At 32.3% G+C, this 13,507-nt stretch overlaps 1 protein-coding gene across 1 annotated transcript; it reads left to right on the top strand.

Annotated features, from left to right (window-relative positions):
- The first annotated feature begins 477 nt into the window (after positions 1-477).
- On the top strand, positions 478-12,194 carry LOC139486468 (E3 ubiquitin-protein ligase TRIM56-like). The gene is made up of 5 exons (XM_071271352.1): positions 478-983; positions 1,642-2,799; positions 6,243-6,689; positions 9,986-11,368; positions 11,920-12,194. The coding sequence occupies exons 2-4, from the start codon at positions 1,653-1,655 to the stop codon at positions 10,153-10,155; spliced, it is 1,764 nt and encodes a 587-aa protein (XP_071127453.1). The 5' UTR covers positions 478-983; positions 1,642-1,652; the 3' UTR covers positions 10,156-11,368; positions 11,920-12,194.
- The last annotated feature ends 1,313 nt before the right edge of the window (positions 12,195-13,507 follow it).

The raw sequence follows: 13,507 nt of genomic DNA, 5'->3' as shown, positions 1-13,507 counted from the left end.
ATTAACTGACCAATCTCTCGGTTAGCCGAGTGCCGGCCGTGAAGTAAGTCAAATTTAACCTGAGATATCTGATGAGGTTCTGAATAGAACAATTCCGCCAAAATGAAAAATCAGTGCGTTTTTTTTTACTGTTATTCAAAATGTACGGTGGATGTATATAAATATCAAGTTTTCCTTTTTTTAAAGATAAAATTCAAATCTTAAAACGAGAAAGGAAATACTGTATTAACTGCTGATATCTTTTATTTATCATTAAGTCTCCACAAATAATATGTATGTATGATTTAATCAACAAATGAACCGGAAGCCCTTCGCAAGTAAACATACATTCCACTTGGTATAATATATCGTTGTATAAGATATACGATTTGTAATGCAATTGTTAAATTATTCAATCATGAATGCATATCTTAACTGATTGAATTATTAAAACGTTTTATTGAATGAGGTAGAAATGACTGTCCTTCAAATCGTAATAATAGAAAAATAATCTGTGTACCCAACGTTTCACACACATTTCTTTATTATGTGTATGGGTTTATTTTGTTTAATTTGGTGATTATCAAAAAAACTCTCAGACATTGTACTTCCTAGACCTTAACATCTGTGCTATTAAAACTATATACGACTGAACGTGTCTCTAAATTTAATTCAGTACAGATAACGTTGAACCTGTCTGGTGTTACTAGACAACGAAACTATGTATGGAAATTCGGTATGCTAGATGTTTTGAGTGTAGTTTGTTCATACAAGATTACAGAGTTTCTGATAATTGTTTTCTATAGTTCGTGAATTATCTGAACATATTGAATTTTCAAAAACACTAGAAGTTGGAGTTATATTCACGAAAGCTTTTGATATTTTCATTATTCTTTGGATTTTATAGGGGAAAAGAAGTATAACATTTTCCCTACATGATGGATGCCTTTTGTGTACCCAAAGTATTTTTAAGGATCGATTGATTGGTGATCTATTTACACCAGGTAAGCACAAAAGGCTACAGTAGCTTAAGGAAGTAAACTTTGGGATGTTATGATAAGTTGTAAGGGTATAGTATATATAGATTAGTAATTATCTATATTTATAGATAAATCCACTTTCTTTGAATTATATTCAGAAATCAAGGGAAATCTTCTTGTGAATTCTTCAAAACGGCTTTCAAATGTTTATAGATATTATGTAATTCGACTATCGACATGAATACTTTAAACAAGCTCCGTTCGAAAATGGTTATGTTATTACTAGTTTTTGACTCCCCTTTTCCCAACAGAACAATAATGTATCATTGTCCCGCAAACCTGCTTTGGCAAAGTTCACCATATTAATAGTTGCAAATCTAGAAAATGGTAGGTTTGTCGTTTATTGAGGAAAACACTACCATTTCCCATATAATATAAAAAGAAACCACCATATCGTTGATTGTTCAAATGATAAAATATTTCAGGTACTAAAAAAGGTCTTCATTCGTCTATAGAAAAAAAAGTTTGAAGACCTCCTCCAAACAAAACATATTTAAAGACCATCCAAGATAAAGGATTTTTTTCCACACATACACTATTTACGACATATTTTGCTGTTAATGACGAAAGACACACATTGATTTCATTTAAGAAACTAAATTGCATGCAATCAATATTTCAGAATGAAGATAGATGTCGTCTAGAAATACAGTGAATTTGATAACTGAATTAGAGCGTCGATATTTAGAGTGTAGCATATGCACAGAAGTGTTTAATGAAGAGGAACGTATACCGAGACTTCTCCCCTGTCATCATCCATTTTGTTCAGAATGTATAAAAAGGCTCGGTCGTCGAAAGGAAACAATTAAATGTCCGACCTGTAACGCTGTACATAAAGTGAAAAAACATGGACCTATAGATTTTCCAAAGGATAAAACAAGGCGGGATTTGACTTCGTTTTTGCAAGCTCACTCGGATCAAAATGCGTTTAAAAAATGTAACAAATGTGGCAAAACCGTGGACGATACCTATAAATGTCAACAGTGTAATCTTAATCTTTGTGAAACATGTCGATGTCAACATCAAATAGAGCATGAAACGCACGACATCATTATTAACAAATCTGAGACATTCCGAGAGGAACAGGACAATCTTGATGTTTGTCAAAATCCTCACCATGAAAAGTCAAAGCTAAAGTATTTCTGCATTTCATCTGATTGTCAAAGTGTTCTGTGTCCTTTATGTGTAATAGAGGAGCATAGAGACATCAGTAAGCATGAACTCGAAGACATTGAAAAAGCTTTCAAAAAGAGAAAAAATGAATTAGGAAATGACACAAAATCTCTTCGAACACGAATATCCCATGTCGAATCTACCAAGCAAAAAGTCCTTGACAAAACAAATACACTACAAGATGAAAAGGATGATTACCTTCAAAACATGGATGCTATATATAACAGAGGTATTGCAGATTTGAAATACAGAAGACAAAAGCTCCTAGATAGATATATTATTGCTTTCAAAAGGAAAGAATCAAAACTTTTGACAAGAAAACATAATTTAGACAGTTTTCTTCAAAATGCGAGTGAATGCTGTAGCCTCTCTGAACAACTAATAAACCACAATAGCATGAGCTCCTTTCTCAGCGTCCATCAGACATTAGACGTTCATGTTAAGCGGTACTTAAATATAGCAGTTGAAGATTCATCTTGCGATACAAACGATTCAGAGACAAATATAGATTTCAATGATTATCTTCACACGTTTAATGGTAATGTTGAACTTCTAGAAAACACCAGAAGAGAAGAAGGTTTGGAGTCCTTGATCGAACCGGCAAAAGGTAAATATAGTCTGTTGCAGTTAAGTGCTTGTGTTGTTCCTTTTTCGTCGAGCCTTCGACTTTTGTCGAAAAAGCGAGACATAGCGATCCTTTTTTTTTATAACATTAATAAACTATACTGGATTTGTATATTTGGTTTTGAAGTTGGTTTGTGTTTGTAGACAAGTTATTTCAAACGGGATAGCACATTGGTACCCGTAAATTTAGAAATGATCCTAGTAAACCTATCGATCCTTTAGATAAACTTTTTCAAAAAAGCTACCAATCTAACTCTAATATTAGATTTTGAATATAGTTTTTATTGTTATTGATATGGATTTTGTTATCAGTAAGTTAAAAACAAACTTTATATTATTGTTTTACACGCATGCACTTTCATTGATTCACAAAATGTCGATACCTGTATCGTGACATTGCAATTGGTCATGTTTTTCTCTGACAGTTTGTGACGTCTTTACACTTAACCTATTGGATGTTGGATGTTAACTGATTGATAATTGAGTCTTTATCTTGGGTGCATGATTTTTTTTCTAAGTTGTTATTGGCTTTGAACTTGCTGTCAATAACTGCAAGTTATCTCTGATCTGTATTCTTGTTAAATGTATTTCTATGTGAATCCATCTGATGAGTTAAGACTTTTTCAACTGATGTTTATACTTCGTTCTAATGGTATACAGTTACATCACTATCTCAGGGTAGGAGGGAAGTCGGGATCCCAATAACATGTTTACCCCCTTCCTCCATTCTGTATGTATATGCCTGTCCCAAGGCAGGAGCATGTTGTTCAGTGTATGTCGTGTGTTACTGTGTTACATATTTGTTTTTCTATGGTCTGTTTATTTTATCTATGGGTTTGAGTGTCCCTTTGGTATTTTTCGTTCATTTTTACATCTCAGTTGACTTTTATGGCTATTTTGCGTTTCGAGGTTCACTTTCGGAAGCAACATGTGAATAACATATATTTATTTTGGTTTGTTAAAATTGGGTCTTCATTTTTAAAAGCTCATTCATAAGTAATGCAAATGACCAGTATCTACTTTATTGTTCAAATCATAAATGGGCCAATACATAAAATAAGTAGAAAATACACTATTGTACAAAGTAAGAAAAAACAATAAAAAAAAAAGCAGAAGACGCCACTACGAAAAAGTTGTTTTTTTTATCTGCGTACACATCTTATCAATTATAATTATAATAATATTAACAAGTTAACGATGGTATGGACAAATGTCACTTTTTGCACAGTATGCCCATTAATTTTTCAAGCCTTTATGCTAAGTGAAACAAAATTTCACAATATTACATTAAAGTCTCCAAATTCCACATTTTGAAGATATTGTCAAAATACGATAGTTGTGTGCATTTTTTTCTAACCTAAAAGCTTCAAGAAAATATCTACTGCCTTCTACTATCGTATATGCTATACATCCAAGAGGTCCCAAGGTAGATATTGAATCCTTATACAACACATAATTTAAGATCAGATATCGCGGCCAATGTTAATTGTTAAAACATGGGGAAATGAATCAAAACTAACATTACAATACAAACAGTGTTTGATTAAGGAATCTTAATTGCTTCAAAATGTGAGAAGCCAAAAAATGTGTCTTTGTTTCAAGGGTAATTACTTTTTTCCTATGTGAAAGTTTTAGTATGTTGGCCTGAGTTCAAAGTATTTAGAACTGAGGGCCACCTCTAGCCCCTCATGAAATTTACAAAACAAAATGAGTATTCAATGAACTAAATTCAACACTCTTGATAACACTTGCATTTCATACCAATTACTTGAATATTAATTTAAAGTATACAACTTGGAATTTATTTGACCACAATAGACATTTTACTTAGTCTACTGTATTCCGGGTTTGTAATTACATGAGCAACACGACAGGTGCCACATGTGGAGCAGGATCTGTTTACCCTTCAGGAGCACCTGCGATCATCCCCAGTTTTTGGTTTGGTTCGTGTTACTTAGTCTTTAGTTTTCTATGTTGTGTCTTGTGTACAATTGTTTGTCTTTTTATTTTTTAGCCATGGCGTTGTCCGTTTATATTCGATCTATGAGTTTGACTTTCCCTATGGTATATTTTGCCCCTCTTTTACAATTTCTCACACATAAAAGTGTTCAAAACTAAACAAACACCAAATCACATCACGAAGATAAATAAAGTACACAAACTATCTAACAGAATGACGTGCATTTATTCAATTGAATTGTAAATGTGATTCAAATTATATTTCTATTGCAAAATCAGTTATTCTTAATTTCTAAAGGATAATACAAAAGTAAATAATACAACACAATAAATACAATTCTTATTATGAAACTAAGAAACTTTTATGTTTTACTGTAGTTCAGATTCTAATTTAATGGAAACGGAAAGGAAATGAAAAAAGATTTTCATAAAGTTATTATACGATAAATCTAAAATTGTGAAAAAAAAGAACACAAAGGGTCATCCCAATTGTTTAAGGCAACAGCAAAAAGACGCCTTTATAAATCTTAATTTTATGACTTATATCCCCTAACTATCACGTTAAAAATGAAACCTACAAAATAAAATATGTTTGTAAAAATTTACGTAGTTATAAACAGAATTTGATCATCTTTCCTGTATCAATGTAAAGTCATACAGATGACTTGCACTCTTTTTCCCAAATTGGTGACGGTCCAAACCGATTATTTTTTGTTACAATCTAAGATGACATTGGATACACGATCTGCCGAATAGGTAAATAGGCAAATTAGATGCAGTTTAGCACCAAAAAGAGTTAGGAAAATATGCATAATTAGCTCTAAGAGAAAAGAAAGTACCAAAAAAATATTTGTATTGTGAATCAAACATCTATCATGTTCATAAGAATCATACAGAGATTATTTTGAGTTTTATTCGACTTTGAAAGATGGAAATAATTTATTTGTACATTGTCGTGTTATAAGGAACACATATTTGTATCCTTTTATATAGTCTTTTTGTATTTTGTAAATGACCTCCTAATAGATCGATTACTAGTCTTACCACTCAAACTCGCATAACAAGTCGTTTGATAACCAAGAACTTGTTCATATTCCCATCTTTTAACATTTTAGTGTAATCTGATTTTAAAATTTACTTTTCAATTCACGACATGGTTGGTCCCCAGTCAACATGCCACTTTTAGTTACATCATTAAGTTAAAATCATGAATTGACTATTAGTATTATACATGTCATAAAGAAGAGGAGCGACATATATTTATTTAATTGCAAACAGTTCAACTAGTTATGTTCTAAATGAAAATCTCTCAGGTGCAAACTACTTCCATGGTAACTAAACGAGTGTATTGAATTAAATAATTATGATAATCGTAACTTTTTCCATAGATGATCGTTGTTATTGCATTATAATCTTTTAATCATCTATATGTTAGAAAACATTGATTTTTTTTTGTAATATTTGCAGGAAACCAACGACGATGTCAGGCGGCGAATTCCTTAAATGTCTTTGGAAAATATATCTACAACAATATAGCAATTGTGTTTATTTATTTCTTGCAAAAAGTAAAACAGTGTGTCTTATATGTGATATCTTTAATCAACACGATTTTAAAAATACCATTTAAGCTGAAACAACTGTTTTCCCCGATAATCCCATACGCTATACAGCCTAATCAAGAACACGTTAGACAGAGGCGTCGAAATGTCAGAAATGCCCAAAGGCTTTATCAAAGATTCCTTGCATATGGTGATACTTTTGAATTGGAACAATATCTCAGAGAACACATTCCCATGGCCAAATACCTGATGCATATTTTTGCCCTATTTTGGTTTTTTGTATTGGCCACTTGTATTTTCATATTTGTGCGGGAAATACTATTGATACCACTCACCCTTATAGAACACGGAAAACGTAAGTATGAGTACAAGCAGAAACTTTGCATTTGTTCGTGTGTATTGATATTATAACACTTTCATGTAAGTTGGATTTTGAGTTCAATAAGTATCGTTGAAAGTTAAACATTCTAACATCTTTTTTACTTCACATTAATTTCCGTGTGATATAAACAGTTACAGATAGGATTGGTATATTTATGGAAGTTTGTGATTTAATTGGTACATTTGTAGTTAGTTTGGGGGAATGATATTTCAGGACACAGTCGGTATTCTAATGGATATGAATTATATACCCCTACGTGCCGATTTGTTTTCGTACACGTGTGAAGCAGAATTCATTCAGAACCTTCGCAAAGACAAACGGGAAAAGTATCATGCGAATTTCTTTAATTTCACTTTCAGATATTTAGATGATGTTCTGTCACTCAATAACAAACATTTTACTGGGTGCTAATATCGCATATACCCTAATGAGCTTGAGACCAACTATACTACCACAGAAAAAGGTCTGCTTCATATCTTTATTATTTTTACACGTGATTGACACAGATAGAGGACTTGTAACTAGAATCGATGACAAACTTACTGGAACTATTTTTGCTATATAAAGAATAAAAGTCAAAATTGTTAAACTGTAGCTGATTGATTTACTTCTTCAAATTATTTACTTAATTTATTATATTTTACACTAAGAACTATTTTATATATATAAAAAATTTCACAGTAGCATGGGTTCGAATCCCGGCGAGGGAAGAACCAAAAATTTGCGAAAGCAAATTTACAGATCTAACATTGTTGGGTTGATGTTTAGACGAGTTGTATATACATTATGTACACAGCCATGTATCGCCATCATTGATGGCGATCCGATGGATACATCTGTTGTAGGGTTGTCACTGACTCAGACGTACTTATGAATATAATTATTTTCTGTGACTGTATCTTACATTAATTTGTAGTATCCTTTACTATAGATAATTTAGCTGATCTGTAACAATAACATCTTCATGCCTTATATATCATGTACTGTAGTACGCCGCTAGATTAAAACTGACGTGGAAAGGTAACACATGCCCACCGAAAGCTCTTTTTTTGAGAGCCCAGGTGGTCGTGTGGTCTAGCGGGACGGCTGCAGTGCAGGCGATTTGGTGTCACGATATCACAGTAGCATGGGTTCGAATCCCGGCGAGGGAAGAACCAAAAATTTGCGAAAGCAAATTTACAGATCTAACATTGTTGGGTTGATGTTTAGACGAGTTGTATATACATTATGTACACAGCGATGGATACATCTGTTGTAGGGTTGTCACTGACTCAGACGTACTTATGAATATAATTATTTTCTGTGACTGTATCTTACATTAATTTGTAGGATCCTTTACTATAGATAATTTAGCTGATCTGTAACAATAACATCTTCATGCCTTATATATCATGTACTGTAGTACGCCGCTAGATTAAAACTGACGTGGAAAGGTAACACATGCCCACCGAAAGCTCTTTTTTTGAGAGCCCAGGTGGTCGTGTGGTCTAGCGGGACGGCTGCAGTGCAGGAGATTAGGTGTCACGATATCACAGTAGCATGGGTTCGAATCCCGGCGAGGGAAGAACCAAAAATTTGCGAAAGCAAATTTACAGATCTAACATTGTTGGGTTGATGTTTAGACGAGTTGTATATACATTATGTACACAGCGATGGATACATCTGTTGTAGGGTTGTCACTGACTCAGACGTACTTATGAATATAATTATTTTCTGTGACTGTATCTTACATTAATTTGTAGGATCCTTTACTATAGATAATTTAGCTGATCTGTAACAATAACATCTTCATGCCTTATACATGTTATATATCATGTACTGTAGTACGCCGCTAGATTAAAACTGACGTGGAAAGGTAACACATGCCCACCGAAAGCTCTTTTTTTGAGAGCCCAGGTGGTCGTGTGGTCTAGCGGGACGGCTGCAGTGCAGGCGATTTGGTGTCACGATATCACAGTAGCATGGGTTCGAATCCCGGCGAGGGAAGAACCAAAAATTTGCGAAAGCAAATTTACAGATCTAACATTGTTGGGTTGATGTTTAGACGAGTTGTATATACATTATGTACACAGCCATGTATCGCCATCATTGATGGCGATCCGATGGATACATCTGTTGTAGGGTTGTCACTGACTCAGACGTACTTATGAATATAATTATTTTCTGTGACTGTATCTTACATTAATTTGTAGGATCCTTTACTATAGATAATTTAGCTGATCTGTAACAATAACATCTTCATGCCTTATATATCATGTACTGTAGTACGCCGCTAGATTAAAACTGACGTGGAAAGGTAACACATGCCCACCGAAAGCTCTTTTTTTGAGAGCCCAGGTGGTCGTGTGGTCTAGCGGGACGGCTGCAGTGCAGGCGATTTGGTGTCACGATATCACAGTAGCGTGGGTTCGAATCCCGGCGAGGGAAGAACCAAAAATTTGCGAAAGCAAATTTACAGATCTAACATTGTTGGGTTGATGTTTAGACGAGTTGTATATACATTATGTACACAGCCATGTATCGCCATCATTGATGGCGATCCGATGGATACATCTGTTGTAGGGTTGTCACTGACTCAGACGTACTTATGAATATAATTATTTTCTGTGACTGTATCTTACATTAATTTGTAGGATCCTTTACTATAGATAATTTAGCTGATCTGTAACAATAACATCTTCATGCCTTATATATCATGTACTGTAGTACGCCGCTAGATTAAAACTGACGTGGAAAGGTAACACATGCCCACCGAAAGCTCTTTTTTTGAGAGCCCAGGTGGTCGTGTGGTCTAGCGGGACGGCTGCAGTGCAGGCGATTTGGTGTCACGATATCACAGTAGCATGGGTTCGAATCCCGGCGAGGGAAGAACCAAAAATATGCGAAAGCAAATTTACAGATCTTACATTGTTGGGTTGATGTTTAGACGAGTTATATATATATATATATATATATATATATATATATATATATATATATATAAAAGTCTATAAAAACGACCAACCAGCAAATTTACTATGTACCGGATCGTCTAGAATAGGCGATACTATGCAGATAAGGAAAAAATTATATCAGTCTAAAGATTTGCACAACGGTACTGATATAAGATGTTATAATACGAAAATGTTGTTATTAAATCGTGCTGACAAATATTTCGGCTCAACAAATGGCCTTCTTCAAGTGTCACAAGTTTTAACAATACTGATACATAATGTATAAGGTGTAAAAATAGATCAGTAATAATACCTGTATTATATATATATTTTCAGTTACTGGATTGAAATTCGACACTCATGTAACAAGTCAATTTGCATGTCGATCAGCTGATAATCAGACTGTAGCTACAAAACCAACTGGAAAAATGTCTTGCGGTTCGACAAGTAGACTTTATAAGTATGAAGGTGTTTTTGCAAACACATCTTTTTTTCATCAACAATAAAGTTTTGTAGAATTTTCTATCAAATTCAACCAAATGTCTTTTAAACGAAAAGAGTTTAATGAATTACTTATTTTTGAATTTGGATTAACAAATGACAGCATTAGCACACACTAATTGTTTCCAGCATATTTTTCTGTCAGTGGTGTCTCTTGTCAAAACAAGTTTGGCGTCTGTCTTTCAATTGGAAATAAGGTTTTAATTGAAAGTAAAGACATTTTCAAAAGTGAAACCAATTCACATTTTGCTGAAGGGCATTTTATACTTTATTATCAACCTTCTGATTTGTCACTTTTGTTTCTTGCTAAATTTCCATACACAAAGACAACCATAGAGTTGCATAGAATTCAACCCTTCAAATTTAAACATCCATTATGGCCTGTGTTTGCTACATATACAAAACATGTTGTTTTCATGACCATTAAAACAAATCAAGTTGGGTTTGATGGTTACACTTTGTACCCGAGTTTATACATATCTGAAGATAATAAAACTATGTCTAATAAAAATTTTAGTGGCACGTATCCAAGCGACTATTTTAAAACTCCTGTGATATTTACTCGCCCTAAAAACTTTGGAACCTCGAGTACTATTCAAACAAAGATAATTATTGATTTTGAAGATTCAAACAGTGGCAATTTATTATTTAAGCTCGGGATAGGGAAACATGATGGCGGAGTTTTTAAAAGAACTGTACTATTAGAATGTTCCAAATGTGTTTGGAAATATTTGTTCGGCTATTTGCCTACAGATGGTTATTGCCTGTCATTTGGGTCTGATAAGGTTATGGTAGGAAACCCACTCAGCTTATTTTTACATTACGACAGAGCTGGTTTTATTGAAGTCTCTGTTGTAAATTATAACTTTGGGTACAGTCGACGAGTCTTTCATTTTGGACAGTTTTATAACCAGCCTCTTAAAGTTTATGTTGAAAAAGTTGATGCGAAGGATATTGTTATATCTTCAACTAAAAATAGCAATATATTCAACATTAACAACTTTTTTTTATGCTTGATTGTAATAATATTTTTTCTTTAGAAATTAAAAACAAAAAATGACTTCACAGAAACTGTTTGTTATTGAAAATTTGCTGTGAATTAATAAAATGGTACAACAAGCTTTGCAATTTTCAAGTTGAAAAGGATCAATCCAACTATGAATCGAGATTATTCCTAAATGAAGAACGTTGCAGCTTGAACGTTTGCATGTTTTTAAGGTGGTATGGGTGTCTTTCGCCGTCTTGGATTATGAAAATACAGAGAACGTAAGGTCCAGATTTTAAATCAAGTTAGCAAAATATATTGCAGGAATACAGTTAACAAATGTGAATTTTCATTTAAAAGATCAAATTTATAAGCTTATAACTCATAAATATGAATGTTTTACAAGTGAAGATAATTTTAGCTCGATTTTCAATGTTTTTTTTAATTGGCATTTTAAGGGTAGGTAACTCTAAAAAAGATCATTTTTTGAAGGAATTTTCCTATTTTGAATTCTAGGCATAAAAAAACGCACAGTGATCCTATCTTTTATTTTGATATTCTCAAAGCATTTTCTAAAAGCTATCTCCTCGTATTTTATTTTACAATTCTATCATTCAGTTCAGCTTCTAATCGCATAATAATGTTTTTCCTGTATAATCCATACACAATGTGTCATTTTGTCATAACCCGTAGCCTAGGAAAATGCACGGTTACCTATACAATTTTTGCAAAGTATGAAAAAATTCTATCCTTTTAAATTTAGACTCCCATACCACCTTAATAGATATTTTTAATTGATTAATTTTCTTTTTATAATGTTAAATTAATGTAAAATCAGAATAATTTCAAATATTTGTAATTGAAAGTACTGAATCACATTGTATTCTCTCTCATCATGAATTACTTTTCAATTACATTATAGTATTAGATTGAAAGTTGATATTGTTTCTATGATGCACACGTACATGTAAACTGTATTTTATTCATAAAATTTTTATTTATTATGTCACGTGTCACGTGTACGTTGAATTAATTTATCTCTGTATACTTTTATTGTATGAGTATATACACATTTTCTTATTTCTATATGAAATGTAAACTTTGAAAACAGATAGAAAAACTTTACTAAAATGTCTATACTGTTAAAATGTTTACTTTTCATGTTTAATATAGATATAGGCCAGAAAAACCAAAATAACTAATCTTAAATTTATTGTGCAGATAAGTTACTATGAACATCTGTTCATTTGAACTGTGGTGTATATTCGTCTAATTAACCATTATCATACCACATCTCCTTATTTTTATCATATTAGTAAATGTATTTAGCAGTCACTGCTACACTTAAATTCTGATCACATCAATAGCAGGTAAGATACGAGGTTGGACAGAATATACTTGGTTATGAAATATGTTGTAAGAATGAAATGCATATATTTCAGGTATATACCTCATTTTATATATTAAATTTTCTTTGAAGATATTGTAATTTTTAAGGGAATGTTGTAAATTTACCTATTGGAAATGCTATTTTACAGTATACTAAATACAAAAAGATGACTCTTATTCTGTTAATTCCATAAATTATTTTGTGTAGGATTATTGCGATTTGTCAATTTAGACCAAAATGCGATAATAATTTACTAAAAAAAATTACTGAGAAAAAAAATCCCAATTCATTCATATAAAAAAAAATCTAAAATATGAGATTAAATTATAATGATTACAACCCTGTTGCATTTTAGCAGTGATTTCTAAATTTACCGTAAACACTTTTAACAAACTGTTCATTAAACGTTAGCATTTCAAATTAAACAAGCATAACACTTCTTAGAAGATGCAGAATTTCGGGATTTTGTCATTTTAGTCCAATATTATCTTTTTAAAAATATTGGAATTTTTTCCTTATTTCTTGATTTTGGAACTTTCTACCCTTATTGGACAAAACATAACTCTTTGCTATTGATAAACTGTTTGATTAAGTTATCAAAGTCTATAAAGAAAAATCAACCAGCGAAACTCTCCTGATGGTCTTTTTCATAACTAGAAAAACCAAAGAAAATAAAATCTTTTTGCCTGTACAAAAGCATTAATTCTGAATATATTTTGACAATTATTTAACAACATATTATTATAGCTGTAAAGTATGATTTGATGAATAATTTATTGAATAATTAATGTTTTTTTTGTAGAATAAAGGTTAATGTTTATGAGTAGGAGTATTCTTTTACATCATGATACAGTTCTGCTCCTTTTTTAGGGACCCACCATGAAGCCTTTTTTGTATCTAATTATTTATTATAAGAATAAGTGGATATAGTATGAGTCCAGATCTGCATGTATTCCTTTGCTGTTGATAGGCGCAAGAATTT

Source organism: Mytilus edulis, chromosome 8 (genome assembly GCF_963676685.1).
Source record: "Mytilus edulis chromosome 8, xbMytEdul2.2, whole genome shotgun sequence".
NCBI lineage: Eukaryota > Metazoa > Mollusca > Bivalvia > Mytilida > Mytilidae > Mytilus > Mytilus edulis.
The sequence above is the reverse complement of the archived record's forward strand: the minus strand, read 5'-3'. Positions and strand labels throughout refer to the sequence as shown.

What these genes read in the sequence shown, in the direction of transcription:
- LOC139486468 (XM_071271352.1), top strand. Translation starts at nt 1,653, where the DNA reads ATGTCGTCTAGAAATACAGTGAATTTGATAACTGAATTAGAGCGTCGA. An exon ending in CTTGATCGAACCGGCAAAAG is followed by an intron (nt 2,800 to 6,242) that starts GTAAATATAGTC and finishes TAATATTTGCAG; the next exon opens with GAAACCAACGACGATGTCAG. An exon ending in CCTTATAGAACACGGAAAAC is followed by an intron (nt 6,690 to 9,985) that starts GTAAGTATGAGT and finishes ATATATTTTCAG; the next exon opens with TTACTGGATTGAAATTCGAC.